The 11,429-nt window shown below is 58.7% G+C and overlaps 4 protein-coding genes across 4 annotated transcripts; 3 read left to right on the forward strand and 1 right to left on the reverse strand.

Annotated features, from left to right (window-relative positions):
- Positions 1-1,859: 1,859 nt before the first annotated feature.
- B0T15DRAFT_30188 (cyclin-like protein) lies at positions 1,860-3,589 on the forward strand. Its single transcript, XM_062863821.1, has 2 exons — positions 1,860-2,343; positions 2,426-3,589. The coding sequence occupies exons 1-2, from the start codon at positions 2,152-2,154 to the stop codon at positions 3,494-3,496; spliced, it is 1,263 nt and encodes a 420-aa protein (XP_062726009.1). The 5' UTR covers positions 1,860-2,151; the 3' UTR covers positions 3,497-3,589.
- Positions 3,590-4,305, forward strand: B0T15DRAFT_30158 (uncharacterized protein). The gene has a single exon (XM_062863818.1). The coding sequence runs from the start codon at positions 3,683-3,685 to the stop codon at positions 4,085-4,087; it is 405 nt and encodes a 134-aa protein (XP_062726010.1). The 5' UTR covers positions 3,590-3,682; the 3' UTR covers positions 4,088-4,305.
- Positions 4,306-4,704: 399 nt separating this feature from the next.
- Positions 4,705-7,417, reverse strand: B0T15DRAFT_546706 (uncharacterized protein). Its single transcript, XM_062870162.1, has 2 exons — positions 6,542-7,417; positions 4,705-6,443 (listed from the first exon to the last, which is right to left on the reverse strand). The coding sequence occupies exons 1-2, from the start codon at positions 7,045-7,047 to the stop codon at positions 4,790-4,792; spliced, it is 2,160 nt and encodes a 719-aa protein (XP_062726011.1). The 5' UTR covers positions 7,048-7,417; the 3' UTR covers positions 4,705-4,789.
- Positions 7,418-7,440: 23 nt separating this feature from the next.
- Positions 7,441-11,397, forward strand: B0T15DRAFT_498383 (uncharacterized protein). Its single transcript, XM_062867311.1, has 3 exons — positions 7,441-7,781; positions 7,855-10,887; positions 11,009-11,397. The coding sequence occupies exons 1-3, from the start codon at positions 7,598-7,600 to the stop codon at positions 11,353-11,355; spliced, it is 3,564 nt and encodes a 1,187-aa protein (XP_062726012.1). The 5' UTR covers positions 7,441-7,597; the 3' UTR covers positions 11,356-11,397.
- The last annotated feature ends 32 nt before the right edge of the window (positions 11,398-11,429 follow it).

Raw genomic sequence — 11,429 nt, forward strand, 5'->3', positions numbered from 1 at the left:
TGTATGAGGAGTGACATGCAATCTACTCCGGCACTGGACCTTAATGAAGGCTGCCTTTGGCTCGCAAGGCGGCCATGCTTTCCGGATGCACAGGAGACCGCCCATTGAAATTGTCGCTCCTTTTCCTTCCATGCTGCTTGGCTGGAGCCCGGTGGGACGGCTGTCTCTTCCCCTTTCGCCCTTTCGCGCAACGGAGGTGGGGGTGGGAAGGAGAAGAACGGAGCACACGAACCTTGCACACTCTCAAGACACAGGCGGTCGAGTGGGCATTTACGCTGCACCGGAGTGCTAAGCTGCCTGGCTTGGCCCGGCTGCCCCTGCGAGCCCGCGATCCCTGTTGTTGCGACAGACCGGGGGCCAGGTACCTCAGTACACGGCCGGTGCTGCAAGCTGCTTGGTGCTGAGCGCTCCTCCGGCTGCAAGCTGGGGACGACCCTGTCTTAAATCGGCCGTTAACCAATCTCTGTGCGTGTTTCCGCTCCCTTTTCTTCTTTCCTCCATCCTCCTCCTTACCTGGACAATATCTATCTCCTCCTCTCCTTCCCTTCTCCTTCTCCATCCGCAACCAGTCGTTCCCTCTCCCTCACCGTCCCTTCCAACATCACCGCCGTGGGCTCCCTTTCTCAGACCGAGAAAAGGAGGGAAGGAGGAGATTTAGATTCTGGGCCCCTCCGACAAGCTAATTCCCCGAGCCCATTCAAAACGTCACGACCAGACTGGTGCGTGCAGAGAGCTGCAGTGCAGAATAAAAAGGTCTCGACGAGGCTGGAATTGGAAATACCCAACGTTCCTGTATCTCGGCTTTCCCACGCTGCTCGCCCGCTTCCACCCTGCGTCTCGATTTGACCAGGCATTCTTCGGTTCGACGACGAGGAATCCTGCATTTCCCCCGGCTGCTCCCTTCATTCCGAGCGCCCTCCACCCCCATTCCCGTGTCTCCAATCCCACCGACTCCGGACCTCGACCTCGTTCGAGCGAAGCAGACGGTGTTGCCAATTGGCGGGAGTGTAATCGTTGTCGAGGGGGGGGGAAATCCAACTCGTTTCCCACCAGAAACCGGGTCCTCGAAAATCCACCGCCGATCCACGAGCTCCATCGCGAACTCGAGGTCACCTACATGATCTCAATCGGTGTATAGCCCCCCTTTTCTGGCCCCTTCCGCGGCTTAGAGAGAGTGAAAAGGTATGTGCTGCACACTCTCTCCACTTCTCTCTGGAATCATCCCAATTTCTGCTCCCCCCGAATATCCCTGGCTTGCCGGGTGCGAATCGTCTGATGTCGCCCTGACGCTTCCTTGATGTCATCATCTCAAGCGCAAGCTCTCTCTCTCTACATAGCGCTCTACGGGTGTGGAGGTAAACCAATGCTGAACAATACCCGTGTTTCCCCCTTTCACAGATACATGCCAGCTCGGACGCATCCCTGCAACCGCGGCTACATATCTTTCCACGCTCGAAGCCTAGTCGAGTCGGCGATCCATTGACGACTGCCGTGGGACACGTTAACTCGTTGCTTCCTACTCAGCGTCAGGAATTGTGTCATTTTGCGTCGGTCCTTTTGGTTGACTTCAACGACCCGCAACCGTGGCGGTAAGGGACACATCCTTTTCTTCCCTTCCGTGCCTCGAACCCCCCGCCGAGATCTCTCGCTGCCAGGGAAGATCTGAGTCTCCATAGGCCAGATTGACCGAATCGCGGCCGCTGAAATGCTTCCACCCCTTGATATGGGTCTTGCAGTGTACCGTACTGTGTATCTTGGGACGAAGCGGCCCGCGCTCTGCATTGTCGATCGGGTCCCCCCGCCATGGAGCCTGAGGAGGCAAATCCGTGCTGATTCGGCAGTATTTAGAAACCCTCGGTCGACGCAATTCATTGTTCCCCGGCCACCCGATTCTCTTATTCTGTGCATCAAAAAGAACGGCGAATTCTCCGGCCACACGCTCTTTTCGAGACTTCCTATTCACAACACTCGTTAATAATTCAATAATACTAGTCATTGTACTCGGTCGACGGCCTCACTCTCTAGGCACCGGCCACTCATATCTTAATTACTGCCCTCTTGAATTCCTGGAGAACTCGGAACAAGCAACCCTCTTATCGAACGTCTTGACGATCGATCTAATCCACCCCTCATCTCAGTCAATCAGTCAAGATGGCGTGCTCAGCGTATCCACGCGACGACACCTTCTTCGTCGAGTCGGACGAGCCGAGCCAGCGGATGACGATGCGGGATGCTGCCAAGATGCTTGCCCGAAACAAGCAGGAGATGATTGCCAACGAACTCTCAAGGCTGGCCTGTGACGAGTATCTGGAGGACATCATGCAGCACATGCGCCACATGGAGGTACGACACAGGCTGATGTTCCTGGGCTCGTGAGAGAGTACAGGAAGATAGGTCAATTGCAATGTTGGCTAACTTTCCTCAGGACGAGACATTACCGGACGCGAATCTCATCGACATGCAGCGCGAGATTCAATGGTTTATGCGGCCGTACCTCATCGATTTCCTGATCGAAGCCCATGCCGCATTCTCCCTCCTCCCCGAGACGCTCTTCCTGACAGTGAATCTCCTGGACCGGTACTGCTCGAAACGGGTCGTGTACAAGCAGCACTACCAGCTGGTCGGCTGCGCCGCGCTTCTCATCGCCGCCAAGTACGGAGACAAGAAGGACAGGGTACCTCAGATCAGCGAGCTCAACAACATGTGCTGCGGACTCTACGATGCGGGCATGTTCACGCAGATGGAGATGCACGTTCTCAACACTCTTGACTGGAGCATTGGGCACCCGACCGTGGACTTCTTCACGCAGTTGGTTGTCGCCGAGGAGCGGGACAGCAGGGAGGTGGAGCACATGGCGGCCTACATCTGCGAGATCGCCCTTTACCACCGGGACTTTGTGTCGACGAAGCCTTCGGTCATGGCCAGGGCCTCGCTGGCGCTCGCTCGTGCCATTCTGGGCAAACCGGAGGTCAACGACGGCGAGTGGGACCACAACGACAACATGACACTACTAACGCTGTCACAACACCTACACCAGCCATCCGTTACCCTGGCCAGGAAATACTCGAGCCAGTACTACTCCAGGGTGTCGACCAAGCTGGCCGACTTCCTCGCCCACCAGGCCGCGATCGCCCGGAGAGGAGCACCGCCCTCGCCCGTATCAGAGCCCACCGTGTCGAGCAAGTCGGGCGATGTCTACAGCACCCCCAGCAAGGGACTGGGCGCCGTTCCCGGCGTGGCCGACGGTTATATGACGCCCCCCATCACACCGGATGGCTCATGCTTCGGCCAGAACAATGCGATGATCAAGGATTACCAGGTACCGCCCCGGTGTCCAGTAACCCCGACTCCTCAACCGGGCCATGGGCCGTCATCATACCAGCAGCCACATCTCCCACAACAACAACCACAACAACTACTACCGCAGCACCATCAGCAGCAACATATGGCGGGGCCATCCTACTTTGGTGGGGCTGCATCGCATATGTCGTACTGAGATGGCCGCTTTGCCGTGGCACTCGGGTTGTGGCAGAGATTTGGCAGCCGCTTCAAGGTTGTCGCGCCGGCCCAGCTCCTTTCCCCATGTGAAGAAAAGGGGCCGCTCGCCGCTTGTTCATTTTTCCACTTATTGTTCAAAGGGCATCTTGAGATATTATACCATTCGGAAGACAAAAAAGATTGCATGCATCATCTGGCTCGTTCACTTTGCACTGGATCATTTAGCGTCATGGCATCCCTTGCGTTGAATTCGACTATTTATTTATTTTTTTCCCTACTCTTTTTCTGGGCCGCCTCATCGACCTCCAACTTCTGGAACCATCTGGCGCCGCCGCTGCAAACATGGCTGCAGCCCCCAGACTCAAGACGGCGGACCCGAGGGTTGTTTACCGACTACCCTCCACTTTGTGCCAGCCATGTTTTTCACAAGTCACAAAAGAAACAAGGAGAAACCTACAAAAAAAAAAAAAGAGGTGCGACAAAGGGATCCTTCTCGGCGTGGAGCAAGCGAACAAAACTCGCCTCAGTAACACACCGGCACACTGGGATTCTTTTTCATCTTTTGGCACCCAACCCAGCAGGGACTTGATTAGAGGAGGATGGGAGGAAAATGGCTTGACATTCGGAATGAATGGAGGAAAGCAACAAGATTAACAAAGTTGTTCATTTTGTCGGATACCCCCAGATGTGTCCAAGGACAAGGGAGGAACAAATCGGATGGGAGATCACCAACACACCCCCTCCCCCCACAGCTGCGTTTTTGCCACGGGCAGCCTACTCGTTTTGCGGCCATTTGCGATATTGTCTCCTCTTGATCGACGGCATAGGGCCAAGCAAAAAAAGGCCTTTCTCTGCCTGTCGTCTCCGGGAAGGCTTTGGCCTGTTTTATGATTTTGGCCCCTGCAATTGGGATGGGATGGAAGGGAAGTTTGGCCTAGGCGGTTCTATCCATCTGACGGACCCTGAAGGCTTTGTTTGCTACGTCTCATTCAGCCCGCATTGAGGGCACCGCAAGTTGGTAGCTGCTAGGAAGAAAATGACAAAAGAGGTGAAAGTCTCTGGCAAATTTTGTTCTTGGTCAGGTGCGTGTGTGTGTGTCTGTGTGTGACATGACGAGAGGAATGGCAAGGTGCAGCGCCTATATGTTGGTTGGTATGTTAACTGTTACATCCCTCCTGAATCCTCGTAGCATGCATGCTTGTTGCTCCCTAGTCGGCTCGCTCTTGATCCTCTCTATCTCACCACCACCACCACCACCACCACCACAACAACAGGAGGCTTCTTCTTCCCCCTATCTCACTCTCCGCCGTAGCTGTCTTCTTCCTCCTCTTCCCCGCTGGACACGAACGACCTCGAGGCCGCCGCCGACCGCCTCCTTCTTGTCAGCGGGATCCAACCCCCAGTCGGCAGCTGCATCCAAGTCAATAACTCCCCCCTTCGGCCCCCTCATGAGGACACTGCCGCCACCAACATCCTCCTCGCGCAGCACCCGCCCGCTGCCGTCGGCCATGTCGTGCTCGAAGATGACCCGTCTCGGCGTGTGTAGCAGCAGTTCATCATCATCATCATCATCATCAACATCCTCCCCGCCGAGCACCAGTTCCCCCTTCTTCTTCTTCTTCTTCTTCTTCTTCTTCTTTTTGTTGTTGTTCTTGTTCTTCTTCGTCTTAGTGCCCTGCATGGAAGAAGAAGAAGACGCAAGATGGTGGTCCTCATACACGCCGAAGCGCATCTGGCCCGGCAGCCGGCCCGCGCCGAGCACGTCCCGCCTGTCCTCGCCCAGCCACAGCTTGAAGTTGCCCGGCGCGCTCGACAGGTAGCACGCGAGAAAGGGCAGGATGCCGCTCAGTCGGTCGGGGGCGCTCTCCGGGTGGGCGGCCGCGCCGTTTTCCTCGTTGGGCGCGCGTCCCGGGAAGATCACGACGGGGAGGGTGCAGCCTAGCGTTGGCATTGGCTCTTCATCGTCTTCGTCTTCATCATCTTTTTCTACTACTTCTTTTTCTCCCTCATTCGAGCCGTCTTCTCCCCCCTTTTTTTTCTCGCCATCCTTGTTGTTATTGTTGTCATCGGGCGGTTTCGACGGGTCGGCAAACGAAATGCCCACGTCGAGCTCAAACACCTTGTAGCTCGACAGCGCGTCGGCGGTGGCCACGCTCCGGCTGGACTGGGCCGCGTACCGGTCCGGGTCAATGTGCAGCGCCGACAGGTCGGACTCGTAGAGGCACGGCAGAGTGGCGCCGCTGTCGAGGAGTGTGTCGTAAAACACGCGCGGGCCGTCCCGGTCCGGGACGGTTGGGGGCCACCGCGGGAGTTTCTTAGTGTTGGTCTTGGTATTGGTCTTGGTGTTGGCATTGTTGATCTCGTCGTTATGTAGGTGGTTGTCGAGACCCGGGACGGAGGAGCGGCGATGGTGAGGGCGATTGCGTCTACTACTACTATTGCTACTACTACCGGTACGCGAGGGGGATAGGGGGCTGGTGGTGCTTTCCTCTTCCCCGCGGGTTACGTGCAGCTTGCGGCGGCGGAAGCCCATGCGCATGCGGTAGTGGCCCATTCCTTCGGTGCTGCGGCGCCAGCGGTCGTGGTTCTCCAGGCAGAAGCCCTTCTTGGCCAGGATGGTGGCGCCATGCGCGCGGAGGAAGGTGCGACCGCCGGCCAGGGGGGGCTCGTACCAGAGCCAGCCGGGACCGTGCTCGGCGTGGTAGCGGTCCAGCCGCGCGCTGCGGTCGTCGGTGAACGAGTCAAAGTCCGGGCAGCTGTCGACAATGCGGCCGGCCCAGATGAGCGTGTACGAGTCCGAATAGGGGATGTCGCCGCACTCGTAGCCCGCGATGGCGGCCTCGATGTTTGCACGCTCGGGCGGGAACTTGCTCTGCTGCAGAATGGCACGCAGGTTTTCCAGCCGCTGTTGGACGGCTCTGTCGTGGGTTGATTGGAGCGTGGATCTGACAATGAGTGAGTGAGTTGCCAGTTCTTTCTTTTCTCTTTTTTCCTTTTTTTCCTTTTTCGTTTTCTTGGACTAAATAAGGTAGCAGCGACTGACCTTGGCCTCCAGTTAGCCTCGTCCGCTTCATCAAGCTGCTCCCTCTCTCGAACCGCCTCCTGGTACAGCTGGGCAAAGTACGGATGGCCTGGATAGTGCTCAGCGCGCAAGCGTGCCTGGGCGACCTTCCTGTCGGCTATCTCGATGGTAGTGGGGTCTTCTCCGGAGAGCCAGAGCGGAGTGCCTATCACGATGGACGGCTCCCATGTTTTGGTGGGAGAGGTTGGGATCTGACTTGTTTGCTCCTCCTCTTCCTCCCGTCTCGCCATTGCTCGAGTTCTCACCCGATGTGCGGCGAGAACCGCGACATCGTCGTTGACGCTCCGGACGCGGCTCCCACGATTGCGGTGGAAGCTTTCAGTGTTGCGTACAGCGCGCCTCAATGTCGCGGACAGTCGCCTGGAAGCCTGCGTGCGGTCTCCGTTCGAAGATGTCAGCCCGGCAGAGGAGCGTCTTCGTCCCCTGAGTCCGGCAACATGGCCAGAGGCTTGGCCGTCTGTCTCCATCTTGATGAATCGTCAAGGGGTTGTCTCTTTCGTGCGCTCCCCCGGGAGATACAATGAAGACGTGTGCAGGCAGATCATATATCTATCTATCTATCGTACACGTTTTCATCATATACCCTTATCTGCCCTTGCCTTCCACGAAGGGAAGGGAATAAGACAAAGAACAGTCCAACAGGCGTCTGCAGCAATCCGTATTGTGCTTTGTCCTGTCGAAGCTAAGCGCGTTTCTTTGTTTGTCAGACGCGGAATTCTGAAAACGGCGGCTCCCACCTGCGTGGTGGCTGCATCTCTGATGAAACGGACGGGCGGTGCAGACCAGCATGTGCCAATCTCCATTGTGATATGGCCCGGTGCGAAATGTATGCGACCGGCACATTCCAGTGGTGAATGAGTGGGGGGGGGGGGGGGAGGGAGACATATATGGCCAATTCTGTTGACCATGTAGTAGTCGTTTATTATTTGACATGTGCGTGAGAGCTTTATTCTCTTCCTCACAAACAGCCAGTCAGCTCCTATCTGTCGTGGCCGAGAAGCGGCGGACAAAAACAACATGGAAGACGAGTCATTGACTGTCAGCAGCGAATCCAGCAGCATATCCAGCCCAGGCCTCCTTGGTCCGCATCTCACATCGTCGCCGAACGGGGGAAGTCCGGAGAGCGAGGGCCACTGGTCGGGGGGAACGTCCATTGATGATCCTCCGTTGCCGCACCAGCAAGAAAGGCGTGAAGTCGACGGTATGTATTTCGTGGTTCCTTCAGAATCCAGAAAATAGTTAGAAAAAGAAAGAAACTGACTCGCGCGTTGTAGGTGCCCTCGTCCAGTTTCTCATTGATTATGCCGCCCACGACGCCGAGTGTGCGCCCTTGTTCAAGGCGTACCTCGAGGAGGTGGTGCTCAAGCCAGGGGCCGAAGACCTCAGGCGCCAGGTCGAGTATCACCTCCGCAATCCCGAGATCAGGAATTACAATCTTGGGGAAACGTTCCTCCGCGAGCTCCGGCAATACACAATATATGATCAACTGTACCCGGAAAGCAACTTGGACGGTACCTTGCCGAGTGTCCCCATCCCGAAGCAGTTTCAGCCAAGAAGGCAAACCAGTCTGGGACAGACCATTGTTGATCTCGATGAACTGGACTCCCCCGGAAGAGACGAGGACGAGGACTGGGCGGCGGAGGAAGAAAGGGCGAGCAACCAAGTGCGGCCATCTGGTGCGGCTCGCCCGCGGAGCACCGACGCACTACTCCGGAGACTACAATCCATCCGACTCCTGCCTCGGACAGAAGACGCGGCGACGATAGACACAGGCCAGAATGGACCCGACTGGCACCTCGACTCCTGGTACCGCGACAGGCTGGAACCGCCGCTCGCAGCCCGGCTCGACACGATCGTCAAGTTCCTCGCCGACGAGGACGTGGACCGGTGCATGGGCTGGGTGGCCAAGTTCGAAGAGGTCGTGTCGTACCTGGAATGGCTTGCTTTCGACAACGGGCATCTCCAGCTGCAGGACGCCAGCCCACAGACACGTGCCATGTTCAACGACGCCGTGACCAAGGCCAGGGCCCATGCGCTGTTCGAGAGACACCACTACGCCCCGACGCCCCTGGAGATCACCAGACCGTTCAAGACACCCCTGAAGCCGACCCGGCTCAGCTGGATGGTCGACACGCAAGACTGGCCTCTCCCGTCGCACAACCCCGTCCCCGACCGGAGCCACCTCCTGCCCAGATCCATCCCGCCGCGGCCCCCGAGCCCCGTAAACAGGATGCTGCTCGACAACCCCGACGACGGCCCGATCTTTGACCAGTTCGTCGAGGACGAGAAGAGGTGGTGGCAGCGCACATCCGGCGGCGACGACGACGACGACATCCCCTCGGACGCGGAGGACGATGCGGAGCGGAACAACCTGGCTTACATCGAATCCGCCGCTTTCCATGGTTCCGCAGAGAACAGCAACAACGACCCTCCAAGCCCCCGAAGAGAATGGGCCACAGACCGCGGAACCCGTCGCGCAGCTCTTCAGCACGCCCTCCGCTCCTACGCAACCACCATCACCGCCACAAACAGCACCACAACACCACACCGCCGCCTCATCCTCCCCTTCCCCGCCTCCGCACTCCTCCGCGCATGCAAACGCATCGACGGCCCGCAGTGGACGCCACCACGGATCACGCTCACGCCGGAGCAGATCTCTCAGCTGGACACGATGCGGCACACGCTCGCCTACCACGCCCGCCTAGCACACATCAAGCGGATGCGCGCCCTGGCGCGGCTGCGCGTCGAGGGCGAGGACGGTACTACGGGCTCTGCAGTGGCGGTGCTGCTGCCGCGGAATTTCGTCAACGGCGGGCCGTTTGTGTGGCGCATGCTGGATGCGGACGCGCAACGGTGGGCCGATCTGCTGGGGCGGTGCCGCGTCGTGGGGGTATTGCTGACACTCGCCGAGAAGAGGGTGCCGAGGGCGTTGTTGGGGAAAGTGCTGGAGATGGTGGAACGGGGGAAGAAGGCTGCGGAGGAAACTGAGGATGGGCGGGTGGAAGTGCCGCAGGAGGTGAAGCTGGCGCGGGATGAGTGGGTAAGAAGACCGGGAAGTGATGATGACGAAGACAATAATGATGAGATGGAAACGGCGATGGTGGTGCCGAGACCTATGGACCCAGACGAGCTGCAGTGGCTCCGGTTCCTGGCCACGGGGCAGTGTGTCAACCGCAAGAATTGGACGGGGCGGTTCGTGCCGGACACGCCGAGGGAGAAGTACAAGCTCTTCCGCATCTTTGCCACGAGGGTGCAGAGGCTGCTGGACGATGCGAACCCGGAGGGCTTGTTCAGCCGGCACGACGCCGAGGTGACGGTCGAGGAGCTGCTGGCGGCCATCAACGCCGGGGCCGGCAAGGAAGGCGATACTGGTGGTGGTCGTTTTGCGGTCACCAGGTGCGCGTTCGTGCCGTCCGACGCTTGCTGCTGGCTGGATAGGATGAGGAAGAGCGGGCACGTGCGCTTCCGCCTCGACCTCGAATGCTACGGCGTCGTGCGGCGGCCACGGGTCGACTTCTTCCCCGAGCATCGCGTGCTCTGGCCCGCCGCAGCAGACACCCGCGAGCGGCCCTCCTACGCGCTGGGCTATGTCGCGGACTGGAGCAGCATCCTCGGGGACGACGGCCGCGCCCCTCCGGATGTCGACGAAGGCAGCGCCATCTGGAACTTCTTCGCCTCGCTGGGCTTCCGCCTGGGCTACACCATCTCCATGCTCGAGCAGGAGCAACAGGAAGCCGCTACACCGGTCCGGTACCGACACCTCCGCGAGGCCAAGCAGCGATGGGAAGACGCATGCGCCGCCCAGGTCCAGGACACGGCCGAGCCGACGCCTTCCGAGCTCGCCCTCATCCGCAGCAACATCATCTCGGAACTCTCGGCCAACGAGACCATGCTCTTCCCGGCGCGCGAGCGGCCCTACTTCGACGGCCAGGGCCGCCGCCAGACCACGCGGGTGCGCGACCACAACTGGGACTGGGCCAAGATCAAGACCAAGGCCAAGAAGAGACGGCAGGGGCAGCAGCAGCGGCGGCAGTACTGGTCCATCAACCGCTGGCCGCTCGCGACAGGCCACCTGACGGCCGACGCCGAGCGCGCCGTCCGGTCCGACGCACACGTCGACCCGGCGCTGACCTACGACCCGGCCGCGCAGGACCTGACGGTGGACCGGAAATACACGCGGCCCAAGATGAAGCCGTACGCGGTCGAGAAGGTGCTGTACCGGCCCGGGCCAGCCGTGTATCCCGTGGGCGACACGCGCCTGCAGCGCCAGGTGATTCAGGACGGCGTTACCGGGATGGTGGCGAGGGGTGAGTTGTGTTTTTTTTTAAAAAAAATTTTTAAACTCTTTTTTTCTTCCCTTGTGTTAGAAGAAGAATAAGAAGAAGTTGAGAAATGAGAAATAACTAATAATCAGAAAAACCCATATAGCCATCGGCGACCTCGACAACACAGAAGAAGAAGACCAGGAGGAACAGGGCACCTGGGGAGGCGCCCTAGCGAGGCTGAACCCCTTCTCGCGTCCGTCGTCAACGGCTGCGGTCAGGGAAGGGGACGACAACAACGACGACGGCGATGCCAGGCTGCCTGCTGTTCGTCTGGAGTCCGTCCCCAGGAGTTGGGACCCGTGGGAGGCCGAACGGCGGGAGGATGACGAGATGGCCGCGGATGGTTCGACTGATGACGATGATGATGATGATGACGACGACGAGGAGGTTGGGGTTGCCAGTGTGGGATCTGTAGATGTCTTGATGACCGGGATGGAAGAGCCGTGGTGACGCTGCGGGTTGTGCTGGGTTTGTTCCGGCGCCAACATGGAGATCTGTTAACATAGGTACTTCAGTTAGTTGTG

The sequence above is a fragment of the Chaetomium strumarium genome (assembly GCF_033439665.1).
Source record: "Chaetomium strumarium strain CBS 333.67 chromosome Unknown B0T15scaffold_1, whole genome shotgun sequence".
Taxonomy (NCBI): domain Eukaryota; kingdom Fungi; phylum Ascomycota; class Sordariomycetes; order Sordariales; family Chaetomiaceae; genus Chaetomium; species Chaetomium strumarium.

Coding starts and splice junctions, on each gene's coding strand:
- B0T15DRAFT_30188 (XM_062863821.1), top strand. CDS start 2,152: ATGGCGTGCTCAGCGTATCCACGCGACGACACCTTCTTCGTCGAGTCG. Junction 2,344..2,425: donor AGCACATGCGCCACATGGAG/GTACGACACAGG, acceptor AACTTTCCTCAG/GACGAGACATTACCGGACGC.
- B0T15DRAFT_30158 (XM_062863818.1), top strand. CDS start 3,683: ATGCATCATCTGGCTCGTTCACTTTGCACTGGATCATTTAGCGTCATG.
- B0T15DRAFT_546706 (XM_062870162.1), bottom strand. CDS start 7,047: ATGGAGACAGACGGCCAAGCCTCTGGCCATGTTGCCGGACTCAGGGGA. Junction 6,444..6,541: donor GAGGCTAACTGGAGGCCAAG/GTCAGTCGCTGC, acceptor ACTCATTGTCAG/ATCCACGCTCCAATCAACCC.
- B0T15DRAFT_498383 (XM_062867311.1), top strand. CDS start 7,598: ATGGAAGACGAGTCATTGACTGTCAGCAGCGAATCCAGCAGCATATCC. Junction 7,782..7,854: donor AGAAAGGCGTGAAGTCGACG/GTATGTATTTCG, acceptor CGCGCGTTGTAG/GTGCCCTCGTCCAGTTTCTC. Junction 10,888..11,008: donor TACCGGGATGGTGGCGAGGG/GTGAGTTGTGTT, acceptor AAACCCATATAG/CCATCGGCGACCTCGACAAC.